Genomic DNA, 15,062 nt, shown 5'->3' with positions numbered 1-15,062 from the left:
ATAGATAGATAGATAGATAGATAGATAGATAGGAGATAGATAGGAGATAGATAGATAGGAGATAGATAGGAGATAGATAGATAAATGACAGATAGATAGATAGATAGATAGATAGATAGATAGATAGGAGATAGATAGATAGATAGGAGATAGATAGATAGATAGATAGATAGATAGGAGATAGATAGGAGATAGATAGATAGGAGATAGATAGATAGGAGATAGATAGATAGATAGATAGATAGGAGATAGATAGATAGAGAGATAGATAGATAGATAGATAGATAGATAGATAGATAGGAGATAGATAGATAGATAGATAGATAGGAGATAGATAGATAGATAGATAGATAGATAGATAGATAGGAGATAGATAGATAGATAGATAGATAGGGGATAGATAGATAGATAGATAGATAGATAGATAGATAGATAGGAGATAGATAGGAGATAGATAGATAGATAGATAGATAGATAGATAGATAGATAGATAGATAGGAGATAGATAGATAGATAGGAGATAGATAGGAGATAGATAGGAGATAGATAGATAGATAGATAGATAGATAGATAGATAGATAGATAGATAGATAGGAGATAGATAGATAGGAGATAGATAGGAGATAGATAGATAGATAGATAGATAGATAGATAGGAGATAGATAGATAGATAGATAGATAGATAGATAGGAGATAGATAGATAGATAGGAGATAGATAGATAGATAGATAGATAGATAGATAGATAGATAGATAGATAGGAGATAGATAGGAGATAGATAGATAGGAGATAGATAGATAGGAGATAGATAGATAGATAGGAGATAGATAGATAGATAGAGAGATAGATAGATAGATAGATAGATAGATAGATAGATAGATAGATAGATAGGAGATAGATAGATAGATAGATAGATAGGGGATAGATAGATAGATAGATAGATAGATAGGAGATAGATAGATAGATAGATAGATAGATAGATAGATAGGAGATAGATAGATAGATAGATAGGGGATAGATAGATAGATAGATAGATAGATAGATAGATAGATAGGAGATAGATAGATAGGAGATAGATAGATAGATAGATAGATAGATAGATAGATAGATAGGAGATAGATAGATAGATAGGAGATAGATAGGAGATAGATAGGAGATAGATAGGAGATAGATAGATAGATAGATAGATAGATAGATAGATAGATAGATAGGAGATAGATAGATAGATAGATAGATAGATAGGAGATAGATAGATAGATAGATAGATAGATAGATAGATAGATAGGAGATAGATAGATAGATAGATAGGAGATAGATAGATAGATAGATAGATAGATAGATAGATAGGAGATAGATAGGAGATAGATAGATAGATAGATAGATAGGAGATAGATAGATAGGAGATAGATAGGAGATAGATAGATAGATAGATAGATAGATAGATAGATAGATAGGAGATAGATAGATAGATAGATAGATAGATAGATAGGAGATAGATAGGAGATAGATAGATAGATAGATAGATAGATAGATAGATAGATAGATAGATAGGAGATAGATAGATAAATGACAGATTGATAGATAGATAGATAGGAGATAGATAGATAGATAGGAGATAGATAGATAGATAGATAGATAGGAGATAGATAGGAGATAGATAGATAGGAGATAGATAGATAGATAGATAGGAGATAGATAGATAGAGAGATAGATAGATAGATAGATAGATAGATAGATAGGAGATAGATAGATAGATAGATAGATAGGAGATAGATAGATAGATAGATAGATAGATAGATAGGAGATAGATAGATAGATAGATAGATAGGAGATAGATAGATAGATTGATAGATTTTACCTTCTCTGTATATGATGAGATATTTTTTAGGAACGCGCTGCTTTCGTCCAAATTAAATCCCACCTCCACCCCTGCCGGAGTCTCAGGGACCTTGACGGTCAGGGTGTAGCCGAAACCAAAGGAGTTTTCCCTTCGAACGGCGTTAAGTAAATCCTTGGAGTTTTCGTACAGCTCAGCCGCCATCCTGGTGTCCGCCCGAGCCTGGAGAAGAGAAAACGTCCGCCATGAAAGAAACGTCTATGGAAGGTCTGAGGAAGCGGCAGAAGTTACTAGTAACAGACAGGGGAAGGATCAGCCACCAATTCCATAAGTTCTCCCGCATAATAAGATGAGAGGCCGGTAAGGATACACGGCCCCATTCATTCCCTCATGTACACGGATCGGTGGTCCTGGTCCCCTCCGCATGATGCTGCCCCCCAGGCTGCACAGTAGTTGTGCTTCGGTGTTTCATCTGACCAAACGGCATTCTCCAAATATTATTCTGGAACATTCAAAGGTTCTCTAGCAAATCCAGATGGACCGGATATGTCCTGGATAAGCAGGGACAGGGATTTCTGGAGCTATTACTACAGGTAATGAGGGGAGGACAGAGGAGCCATTACTACAGGTAATGAGAGGAGGACAGTGAAGCCATTACTACAGGTAATGAGAGGAGGACACAGGAGCCATTACTACAGGTAATGAGAGGAGGACACAGGAGCCATTACTACAGGTAATGAGAGGAGGACACAGGAGCCATTACTACAGGTAATGAGAGGAGGACAGAGGAGCCATTACTACAGGTAATGAAAGGAGGACAGAGGAGCCATTACTACAGGTAATGAGAGGAGGACACAGGAGCCATTACTACAGGTAATGAGAGGAGGACAGAGGAGCCATTACTACAGGTAATGAGGGGAGGACAGAGGAGCCATTACTACAGGTAATGAGAGGAGGACACAGGAGCCATTACTACAGGTAATGAGGGGAGGACACAGGAGCCATTACTACAGGTAATGAGGGGAGGACAGAGGAGCCATTACTACAGGTAATGAGAGGAGGACACAGGAGCCATTACTACAGGTAATGAGGGGAGGACAGAGGAGCCATTACTACAGGTAATGAGAGGAGGACAGAGGAGCCATTACTACAGGTAATGAGAGGAGGACACAGGAGCCATTACTACAGGTAATGAGGGGAGGACAGAGGAGCCATTACTACAGGTAATGAGGGGAGGACACAGGAGCCATTACTACAGGTAATGAGAGGAGGACACAGGAGCCATTACTACAGGTAATGAGAGGAGGACACAGGAGCCATTACTACAGGTAATGAGAGGAGGACACAGGAGCCATTACTACAGGTAATGAGAGGAGGACACAGGAGCCATTACTACAGGTAATGAGAGGAGGACATAGGAGCCATTACTACAGGTAATGAGAGGAGGACAGAGGAGCCATTACTACAGGTAATGAGGGGAGGACACAGGAGCCATTACTACAGGTAATGAGAGGAGGACAGAGGAGCCATTACTACAGGTAATGAGGGGAGGACACAGGAGCCATTACTACAGGTAATGAGTGGAGGACAGAGGAGCCATTACTACAGGTAATGAGTGGAGGACAGAGGAGCCATTACTACAGGTAATGAGAGGAGGACACAGGAGCCATTACTACAGGTAATGAGGGGAGGACAGAGGAGCCATTACTACAGGTAATGAGTGGAGGACAGAGGAGCCATTACTACAGGTAATGAGAGGAGGACACAGGAGCCATTACTACAGGTAATGAGAGGAGGACAGAGGAGCCATTACTACAGGTAATGAGAGGAGGACACAGGAGCCATTACTACAGGTAATGAGGGGAGGACAGAGGAGCCATTACTACAGGTAATGAGTGGAGGACAGAGGAGCCATTACTACAGGTAATGAGAGGAGGACACAGGAGCCATTACTACAGGTAATGAGAGGAGGACAGAGGAGCCATTACTACAGGTAATGAGGGGAGGACAGAGGAGCCCTTACTACAGGTAATGAGAGGAGGACACAGGAGCCATTACTACAGGTAATGAGGGGAGGACAGAGGAGCCATTACTACAGGTAATGAGAGGAGGACACAGGAGCCATTACTACAGGTAATGAGAGGAGGACACAGGAGCCATTACTACAGGTAATGATGGGAGGACACAGGAGCCATTACTACAGGTAATGAGAGGAGGACACAGGAGCCATTACTACAGGTAATGAGGGGAGGACACAGGAGCCATTACTACAGGTAATGAGAGGAGGACACAGGAGCCATTACTACAGGTAATGAGAGGAGGACATAGGAGCCATTACTACAGGTAATGAGAGGAGGACAGAGGAGCCATTACTACAGGTAATGAGAGGAGGACACAGGAGCCATTACTACAGGTAATGAGAGGAGGACAGAGGAGCCATTACTACAGGTAATGAGTGGAGGACAGAGGAGCCATTACTACAGGTAATGAGAGGAGGACACAGGAGCCATTACTACAGGTAATGAGAGGAGGACACAGGAGCCATTACTACAGGTAATGAGAGGAGGACACAGGAGCCATTACTACAGGTAATGAGAGGAGGACAGAGGAGCCATTACTACAGGTAATGAGAGGAGGACATAGGAGCCATTACTACACGTAATGAGAGGACACAGGAGCCATTACTACAGGTAATGAGGGGAGGACAGAGGAGCCATTACTACAGGTAATGAGGGGAGGACACAGGAGCCATTACTACAGGTAATGAGGGGAGGACAGAGGAGCCATTACTACAGGTAATGAGAGGAGGACACAGGAGCCATTACTACAGGTAATGAGGGGAGGACACAGGAGCCATTACTACAGGTAATGAGGGGAGGACAGAGGAGCCATTACTACAGGTAATGAGAGGAGGACAGAGGAGCCATTACTACAGGTAATGAGGGGAGGACAGAGGAGCCATTACTACAGGTAATGAGAGGAGGACACAGGAGCCATTACTACAGGTAATGAGGGGAGGACACAGGAGCCATTACTACAGGTAATGAGGGGAGGACAGAGGAGCCATTACTACAGGTAATGAGAGGAGGACACAGGAGCCATTACTACAGGTAATGAGGGGAGGACAGAGGAGCCATTACTACAGGTAATGAGAGGAGGACAGAGGAGCCATTACTACAGGTAATGAGAGGAGGACAGAGGAGCCATTACTACAGGTAATGAGGGGAGGACAGAGGAGCCATTACTACAGGTAATGAGGGGAGGACACAGGAGCCATTACTACAGGTAATGAGAGGAGGACACAGGAGCCATTACTACAGGTAATGAGAGGAGGACATAGGAGCCATTACTACAGGTAATGAGAGGAGGACAGAGGAGCCATTACTACAGGTAATGAGGGGAGGACACAGGAGCCATTACTACAGGTAATGAGAGGAGGACAGAGGAGCCATTACTACAGGTAATGAGAGGAGGACAGAGGAGCCATTACTACAGGTAATGAGGGGAGGACACAGGAGCCATTACTACAGGTAATGAGTGGAGGACACAGGAGCCATTACTACAGGTAATGAGTGGAGGACAGAGGAGCCATTACTACAGGTAATGAGTGGAGGACAGAGGAGCCATTACTACAGGTAATGAGAGGAGGACACAGGAGCCATTACTACAGGTAATGAGGGGAGGACAGAGGAGCCATTACTACAGGTAATGAGTGGAGGACAGAGGAGCCATTACTACAGGTAATGAGAGGAGGACACAGGAGCCATTACTACAGGTAATGAGAGGAGGACAGAGGAGCCATTACTACAGGTAATGAGAGGAGGACACAGGAGCCATTACTACAGGTAATGAGAGGAGGACAGAGGAGCCATTACTACAGGTAATGAGAGGAGGACACAGGAGCCATTACTACAGGTAATGAGGGGAGGACAGAGGAGCCATTACTACAGGTAATGAGTGGAGGACAGAGGAGCCATTACTACAGGTAATGAGAGGAGGACACAGGAGCCATTACTACAGGTAATGAGAGGAGGACAGAGGAGCCATTACTACAGGTAATGAGGGGAGGACAGAGGAGCCCTTACTACAGGTAATGAGAGGAGGACACAGGAGCCATTACTACAGGTAATGAGGGGAGGACAGAGGAGCCATTACTACAGGTAATGAGAGGAGGACACAGGAGCCATTACTACAGGTAATGAGAGGAGGACACAGGAGCCATTACTACAGGTAATGATGGGAGGACACAGGAGCCATTACTACAGGTAATGAGAGGAGGACACAGGAGCCATTACTACAGGTAATGAGGGGAGGACACAGGAGCCATTACTACAGGTAATGAGAGGAGGACACAGGAGCCATTACTACAGGTAATGAGAGGAGGACATAGGAGCCATTACTACAGGTAATGAGAGGAGGACACAGGAGCCATTACTACAGGTAATGAGAGGAGGACAGAGGAGCCATTACTACAGGTAATGAGTGGAGGACAGAGGAGCCATTACTACAGGTAATGAGAGGAGGACACAGGAGCCATTACTACAGGTAATGAGAGGAGGACAGAGGAGCCATTACTACAGGTAATGAGGGGAGGACAGAGGAGCCCTTACTACAGGTAATGAGAGGAGGACACAGGAGCCATTACTACAGGTAATGAGGGGAGGACAGAGGAGCCATTACTACAGGTAATGAGAGGAGGACACAGGAGCCATTACTACAGGTAATGAGAGGAGGACACAGGAGCCATTACTACAGGTAATGATGGGAGGACACAGGAGCCATTACTACAGGTAATGATGGGAGGACAGAGGAGCCATTACTACAGGAAATGAGGGGAGGACAGAGGAGCCCTTACTACAGGTAATAAGAGGAGGACACAGGAGCCATTACTACAGGTAATGAGGGGAGGACACCGGAGCCATTACTACAGGTAATGAGAGGAGGACACAGGAGCCATTACTACAGGTAATGAGAGGAGGACATAGGAGCCATTACTACAGGTAATGAGAGGAGGACAGAGGAGCCATTACTACAGGTAATGAGAGGAGGACACAGGAGCCATTACTACAGGTAATGAGAGGAGGACAGAGGAGCCATTACTACAGGTAATGAGTGGAGGACAGAGGAGCCATTACTACAGGTAATGAGAGGAGGACACAGGAGCCATTACTACAGGTAATGAGAGGAGGACACAGGAGCCATTACTACAGGTAATGAGAGGAGGACACAGGAGCCATTACTACAGGTAATGAGAGGAGGACAGAGGAGCCATTACTACAGGTAATGAGGGGAGGACAGAGGAGCCCTTACTACAGGTAATAAGAGGAGGACACAGGAGCCATTACTACAGGTAATGAGGGGAGGACACAGGAGCCATTACTACAGGTAATGAGAGGAGGACACAGGAGCCATTACTACAGGTAATGAGAGGAGGACATAGGAGCCATTACTACAGGTAATGAGAGGAGGACAGAGGAGCCATTACTACAGGTAATGAGAGGAGGACACAGGAGCCATTACTACAGGTAATGAGAGGAGGACAGAGGAGCCATTACTACAGGTAATGAGTGGAGGACAGAGGAGCCATTACTACAGGTAATGAGAGGAGGACACAGGAGCCATTACTACAGGTAATGAGAGGAGGACACAGGAGCCATTACTACAGGTAATGAGAGGAGGACACAGGAGCCATTACTACAGGTAATGAGAGGAGGACAGAGGAGCCATTACTACAGGTAATGAGAGGAGGACATAGGAGCCATTACTACACGTAATGAGAGGACACAGGAGCCATTACTACAGGTAATGAGGGGAGGACAGAGGAGCCATTACTACAGGTAATGAGGGGAGGACACAGGAGCCATTACTACAGGTAATGAGGGGAGGACAGAGGAGCCATTACTACAGGTAATGAGGGGAGGACACAGGAGCCATTACTACAGGTAATGAGGGGAGGACACAGGAGCCATTACTACAGGTAATGAGGGGAGGACACAGGAGCCATTACTACAGGTAATGAGAGGAGGACAGAGGAGCCATTACTACAGGTAATGAGGGGAGGACAGAGGAGCCATTACTACAGGTAATGAGGGGAGGACAGAGGAGCCATTACTACAGGTAATGAGGGGAGGACACAGGAGCCATTACTACAGGTAATGAGAGAAGGACACAGGAGCCATTACTACAGGTAATGAGAGGAGGACACAGGAGCCATTACTACAGGTAATGGGAGGACACAGGAGCCATTACTACAGGTAATGAGAGGAGGACACAGGAGCCATTACTACAGGTAATGAGGGGGGGACACAGGAGCCATTACTACAGGTAATGAGGGGAGGACAGAGGAGCCATTACTACAGGTAATGAGGGGAGGACAGAGGAGCCATTACTACAGGTAATGAGAGGAGGACACATGAACCATTACTACAGGTAATGAGGGGAGGACACAGGAGCCATTACTACAGGTAATGAGAGAAGGACACAGGAGCCATTACTACAGGTAATGAGAGGAGGACACAGGAGCCATTACTACAGGTAATGAGAGAAGGACACAGGAGCCATTACTACAGGTAATGAGGGGAGGACAGAGGAGCCATTACTACAGGTAATGAGAGGAGGACAGAGGAGCCATTACTACAGAAAATGAGGGGAGGACACAGGAGCCATTACTACAGGTAATGAGGGGAGGACAGAGGAGCCATTACTACAGGTAATGAGGGGAGGACAGAGGAGCCATTACTACAGGTAATGAGAGAAGGACAGAGGAGCCATTACTACAGGTAATGAGGGGAGGACAGAGGAGCCATTACTACAGGTAATGAGGGGAGGACAGAGGAGCCATTACTACAGGTAATGAGGGGAGGACAGAGGAACCATTACTACAGGTAATGAGGGGAGGACACAGGAGCCATTACTACAGGTAATGAGAGGAGGACAGAGGAGCCATTACTACAGGTAATGAGGGGAGGACAGAGGAGTCATTACTACAGGTAATGAGAGGAGGACAGAGGAGCCATTACTACAGGTAATGAGAGAAGGACAGAGGAGCCATTACTACAGGTAATGAGAGGAGGACAGAGGAGCCATCACTACATGTAATGAGGGGAGGACAGAGGAGCCATTACTACAGGTAATGAGGGGAGGACACAGGAGCCATTACTACAGGTAATGAGGGGAGGACAGAGGAACCATTACTACAGGTAATGAGGGGAGGACACAGGAGCCATTACTACAGGTAATGAGAGGAGGACAGAGGAGCCATTACTACAGGTAATGAGGGGAGGACAGAGGAGCCATTACTACAGGTAATGAGAGAAGGACAGAGGAGCCATTACTACAGGTAATGAGAGGAGGACAGAGGAGCCATTACTACAGGTAATGAGAGGAGGACACAGGAGCCATTACTACAGGTAATGAGGGGAGGACAGAGGAGCCATTACTACAGGTAATGAGGGGAGGACAGAGGAGCCATTACTACAGGTAATGAGGGGAGGACACAGGAGCCATTACTACAGGTAATGAGAGGAGGACATAGGAGCCATTACTACAGGTAATGAGAGGAGGACACAGGAGCCATTACTACAGGTAATGAGAGGAGGACACAGGAGCCATTACTACAGGTAATGAGGGGAGGACAGAGGAGCCATTACTACAGGTAATGAGAGGAGGACACAGGAGCCATTACTACAGGTAATGAGAGGAGGACACAGGAGCCATTACTACAGGTAATGAGAGGAGGACATAGGAGCCATTACTACAGGTAATGAGAGGAGGACACAGGAGCCATTACTACAGGTAATGAGAGGAGGACACAGGAGCCATTACTACAGGTAATGAGAGGAGGACACAGGAGCCATTACTACAGGTAATGAGAGGAGGACAGAGGAGCCATTACTACAGGTAATGAGAGGAGGACACAGGAGCCATTACTACAGGTAATGAGAGGAGGACAGAGGAGCCATTACTACAGGTAATGAGGGGAGGACACAGGAGCCATTACTACAGGTAATGAGGGGAGGACACAGGAGCCATTACTACAGGGAATGAGGGGAGGACACAGGAGCCATTACTACAGGTAATGAGGGGAGGACAGAGGAGCCATTACTACAGGTAATGAGGGGAGGACACAGGAGCCATTACTACAGGTAATGAGGGGAGGACAGAGGAGCCATTACTACAGGTAATGAGGGGAGGACAGAGGAGCCATTACTACAGGTAATGAGGGGAGGACAGAGGAACCATTACTACAGGTAATGAGGGGAGGACACAGGAGCCATTACTACAGGTAATGAGAAGAGGAAAGAGGAGCCATTACTACAGGTAATGAGTGGAGGACACAGGAGCCTTTACTACAGGTAATGAGGGGAGGACACAGGAGCCATTACTACAGGTAATGAGAGGAGGACACAGGAGCCATTACTACAGGTAATGAGGGGAGGACACAGGAGCCATTACTACAGGTAATGAGAGGAGGACACAGGAGCCATTACTACAGGTAATGAGAGGAGGACAGAGGAGCCATTACTACAGGTAATGAGAGGAGGACACAGGAGCCATTACTACAGGTAATGAGAGGAGGACACAGGAGCCATTACTACAGGTAATGAGAGGAGGACACAGGAGCCATTACTACAGGTAATGGGAGGACCCAGGAGCCATTACTACAGGTAATGAGGGGAGGACACAGGAGCCATTACTACAGGTAATGAGGGGAGGACACAGGAGCCATTACTACAGGTAATGAGAGGAGGACACAGGAGCCATTACTACAGGTAATGGGAGGACACAGGAGCCATTACTACAGGTAATGAGGGGAGGACACAGGAGCCATTACTACAGGTAATAAGAGGAGGAGAGAGGAGCCATTACTACAGGTAATGAGGGGAGGACAGAGGAGCCATTACTACAGGTAATGAGAGGAGGACACAGGAGCCATTACTACAGGTAATGGGAGGACACAGGAGCCATTACTACAGGTAATGAGGGGAGGACACAGGAGCCATTACTACAGGTAATGAGGGGAGGACACAGGAGCCATTACTACAGGTAATGAGGGGAGGACACAGGAGCCATTACTACAGGTAATGAGAGGAGGACACAGGAGCCATTACTACAGGTAATGAGGGGAGGACAGAGGAGCCATTACTACAGGTAATGAGAGGAGGACACAGGAGCCATTACTACAGGTAATGAGGGGAGGACAGAGGAGCCATTACTACAGGTAATGAGAGGAGGACACAGGAGCCATTACTACAGGTAATGAGGGGAGGACAGAGGAGCCATTACTACAGGTAATGAGAGGAGGACACAGGAGCCATTACTACAGGTAATGAGGGGAGGACAGAGGAGCCATTACTACAGGTAATGAGAGGAGGACACAGGAGCCATTACTACAGGTAATGAGGGGAGGACACAGGAGCCATTACTACAGGTAATGAGGGGAGGACAGAGGAGCCATTACTACAGGTAATGAGAGGAGGACACAGGAGCCATTACTACAGGTAATGAGGGGAGGACACAGGAGCCATTACTACAGGTAATGAGGGGAGGACACAGGAGCCATTACTACAGGTAATGAGGGGAGGACACAGGAGCCATTACTACAGGTAATGAGGGGAGGACACAGGAGCCATTACTACAGGTAATGAGGGGAGGACACAGGAGCCATTACTACAGGTAATGAGAGGAGGACAGAGGAGCCATTACTACAGGTAATGAGAGGAGGACAGAGGAGCCATTACTACAGGTAATGAGATAAGGACACAGGAGCCATTACTACAGGTAATGGGAGGACACAGGAGCCATTACTACAGGTAATGAGGGGAGGACACAGGAGCCATTACTACAGGTAATGAGGGGAGGACACAGGAGCCATTACTACAGGTAATGAGGGGAGGACACAGGAGCCATTACTACAGGTAATGAGAGGAGGACACAGGAGCCATTACTACAGGTAATGAGGGGAGGACAGAGGAGCCATTACTACAGGTAATGAGAGGAGGACACAGGAGCCATTACTACAGGTAATGAGGGGAGGACAGAGGAGCCATTACTACAGGTAATGAGAGGAGGACACAGGAGCCATTACTACAGGTAATGAGGGGAGGACAGAGGAGCCATTACTACAGGTAATGAGAGGAGGACACAGGAGCCATTACTACAGGTAATGAGGGGAGGACAGAGGAGCCATTACTACAGGTAATGAGAGGAGGACACAGGAGCCATTACTACAGGTAATGAGGGGAGGACACAGGAGCCATTACTACAGGTAATGAGGGGAGGACAGAGGAGCCATTACTACAGGTAATGAGAGGAGGACACAGGAGCCATTACTACAGGTAATGAGGGGAGGACACAGGAGCCATTACTACAGGTAATGAGGGGAGGACACAGGAGCCATTACTACAGGTAATGAGGGGAGGACACAGGAGCCATTACTACAGGTAATGAGGGGAGGACACAGGAGCCATTACTACAGGTAATGAGGGGAGGACACAGGAGCCATTACTACAGGTAATGAGAGGAGGACAGAGGAGCCATTACTACAGGTAATGAGAGGAGGACAGAGGAGCCATTACTACAGGTAATGAGAGGAGGACACAGGAGCCATTACTACAGGTAATGAGAGGAGGACACAGGAGCCATTACTACAGGTAATGAGGGGAGGACAGAGGAGCCATTACTACAGGTAATGAGAGGAGGACAGAGGAGCCATTACTACAGGTAATGAGGGGAGGACAGAGGAGCCATTACTACAGGTAATGAGGGGAGGAGAGAGGAGCCATTACTACAGGTAATGAGGGGAGGACACAGGAGCCATTACTACAGGTAATGAGGGGAGGACACAGGAGCCATTACTACAGGTAATGAGGGGAGGACACAGGAGCCATTACTACAGGTAATGAGAGGAGGACAGAGGAGCCATTACTACAGGTAATGAGGGGAAGACACTGGAGCCATTACTACAGGTAATGAGGGGAGGAAAGAGGAGCCATTACTACAGGTAATGAGGGGAGGACAGAGGAGTCATTACTACTGGTAATGAGAGGAGGACAGAGGAGCCATTACTACAGGTAATGAGAGGAGGACAGAGGAGCCATTACTACAGGTAATGAGGGGAGGACACAAGAGCCATTACTACAGGTAATGAGAGGAGGACACAGGAGCCATTACTACAGGTAATGAGGGGAGGACACAGGAGCCATTACTACAGGTAATGAGGGGAGGACAGAGGAGCCATTACTACAGGTAATGAGGGGAGGACACAGGAGCCATTACTACAGGTAATGAGAGGAGGACACAGGAGCCATTACTACAAGTAATGACAGGAGGACACAGGAGCCATTACTACAGGTAATGAGGGGAGGACAGAGGAGCCATTACTACAGGTAATGAGGGGAGGACAGAGGAGCCATCACTACAGGTAATGAGGGGAGGACAGAGGAGCCATTACTACAGGTAATGAGAGGAGGACACAGGAGCCATTACTACAGGTAATGATAGGAGGACACAGGAGCCATTACTACAGGTAATGAGAGGAGGACACAGGAGCCATTACTACAGGTAATGAGAGGAGGACACAGGAGCCATTACTACAGGTAATGAGAGGAGGACACAGGAGCCATTACTACAGGTAATGAGGGGAGGACAGAGGAGCCATTACTACAGGTAATGAGGGGAGGACACAGGAGCCATTACTACAGGTAATGAGAGGAGGACACAGGAGCCATTACTACAGGAAATGAGGGGAGGACACAGGAGCCATTACTACAGGTAATGAGAGGAGGACAGAGAAGCCATTACTACAGGTAATGAGAGGAGGACAGAGGAGCCATTACTACAGGTAATGAGAGGAGGACACAGGAGCCATTACTACAGGTAATGAGGGGAGGACCGAGGAGCCATTACTACAGGTAATGAGAGGAGGACACAGGAGTCATTACTACAGGTAATGAGAGGAGGACACAGGAGCCATTACTACAGGTAATGAGAGGAGGACACAGGAGCCATTACTACAGGTAATGAGAGGAGGACAGAGGAGCCATTACTACAGGTAATGAGGGGAGGACACAGGAGCCATTACTACAGGTAATGAGAGGAGGACACAGGAGCCATTACTACAGGTAATGAGGGGAGGACACAGGAGCCATTACTACAGGTAATGAGAGGAGGACACAGGAGCCATTACTACAGGTAATGAGAGGAGGACAGAGGAGCCATTACTACAGGTAATGAGAGGAGGACACAGGAGTCATTACTACAGGTAATGAGAGGAGGACACAGGAGCCATTACTACAGGTAATGAGAGGAGGACACAGGAGCCATTACTACAGGTAATGAGAGGAGGACACAGGAGCCATTACTACAGGTAATGAGAGGAGGACACAGGAGCCATTACTACAGGTAATGAGAGGAGGACAGAGGAGCCATTACTACAGGTAATGAGAGGAGGACAGAGGAGCCATTACTACAGGTAATGAGAGGAGGACAGAGGAGCCATTACTACAGGTAATGAGAGGAGGACACAGGAGCCATTACTACAGGTAATGAGAGGAGGACACAGGAGCCATTACTACAGGTAATGAGAGGAGGACAGAGGAGCCATTACTACAGGTAATGAGGGGAGGACACAGGAGCCATTACTACAGGTAATGAGAGGAGGACACAGAAGCCATTACTACAGGTAATGAGGGGAGGACACAGGAGCCATTACTACAGGTAATGAGAGGAGGACACAGGAGCCATTACTACAGGTAATGAGAGGAGGACACAGGAGCCATTACTACAGGTAATGAGAGGAGGACACAGGAGCCATTACTACAGGTAATGAGAGGAGGACAGAGGAGCCATTACTACAGGTAATGAGAGGAGGACACAGGAGCCATTACTATAGGTAATGGGAGGACACAGGAGCCATTACTACAGGTAATGAGGGGAGGACACAGGAGCCATTACTACAGGTAATAAGAGGAGGAGAGAGGAGCCATTACTACAGGTAATGAGGGGAGGACAGAGGAGCCATTACTACAGGTAATGAGAGGAGGACACAGGAGCCATTACTACAGGTAATGGGAGGACACAGGAGCCATTACTACAGGTAATGAGGGGAGGACACAGGAGCCATTACTACAGGTAATGAGGGGAGGACACAGGAGCCATTACTGCAGGTAATGAGGGGAGGACAGAGGAGCCATTACTACAGGTAATGAGAGGAGGACACAGGAGC

At 47.1% G+C, this 15,062-nt stretch overlaps 1 protein-coding gene across 1 annotated transcript in view; it reads right to left on the bottom strand.

Annotated features, from left to right (window-relative positions):
• Positions 1-15,062, bottom strand: part of C8A (complement C8 alpha chain) — a 109,074-nt gene that overhangs the window by 5,153 nt on the left and 88,859 nt on the right. The window contains exon 6 of the mRNA XM_072127577.1: positions 1,859-2,059. Within this exon, the coding sequence (XP_071983678.1) occupies positions 1,859-2,059 (201 nt within the window). The remainder of the gene's footprint in view (positions 1-1,858; positions 2,060-15,062) is intronic.

The sequence above is a fragment of the Engystomops pustulosus genome, chromosome 10, assembly GCF_040894005.1.
Source record: "Engystomops pustulosus chromosome 10, aEngPut4.maternal, whole genome shotgun sequence".
Taxonomy (NCBI): Eukaryota; Metazoa; Chordata; class Amphibia; order Anura; family Leptodactylidae; genus Engystomops; species Engystomops pustulosus.
Note: the sequence above shows the minus strand (reverse complement) of the source record. Positions and strands in the feature narration are given on the sequence as shown.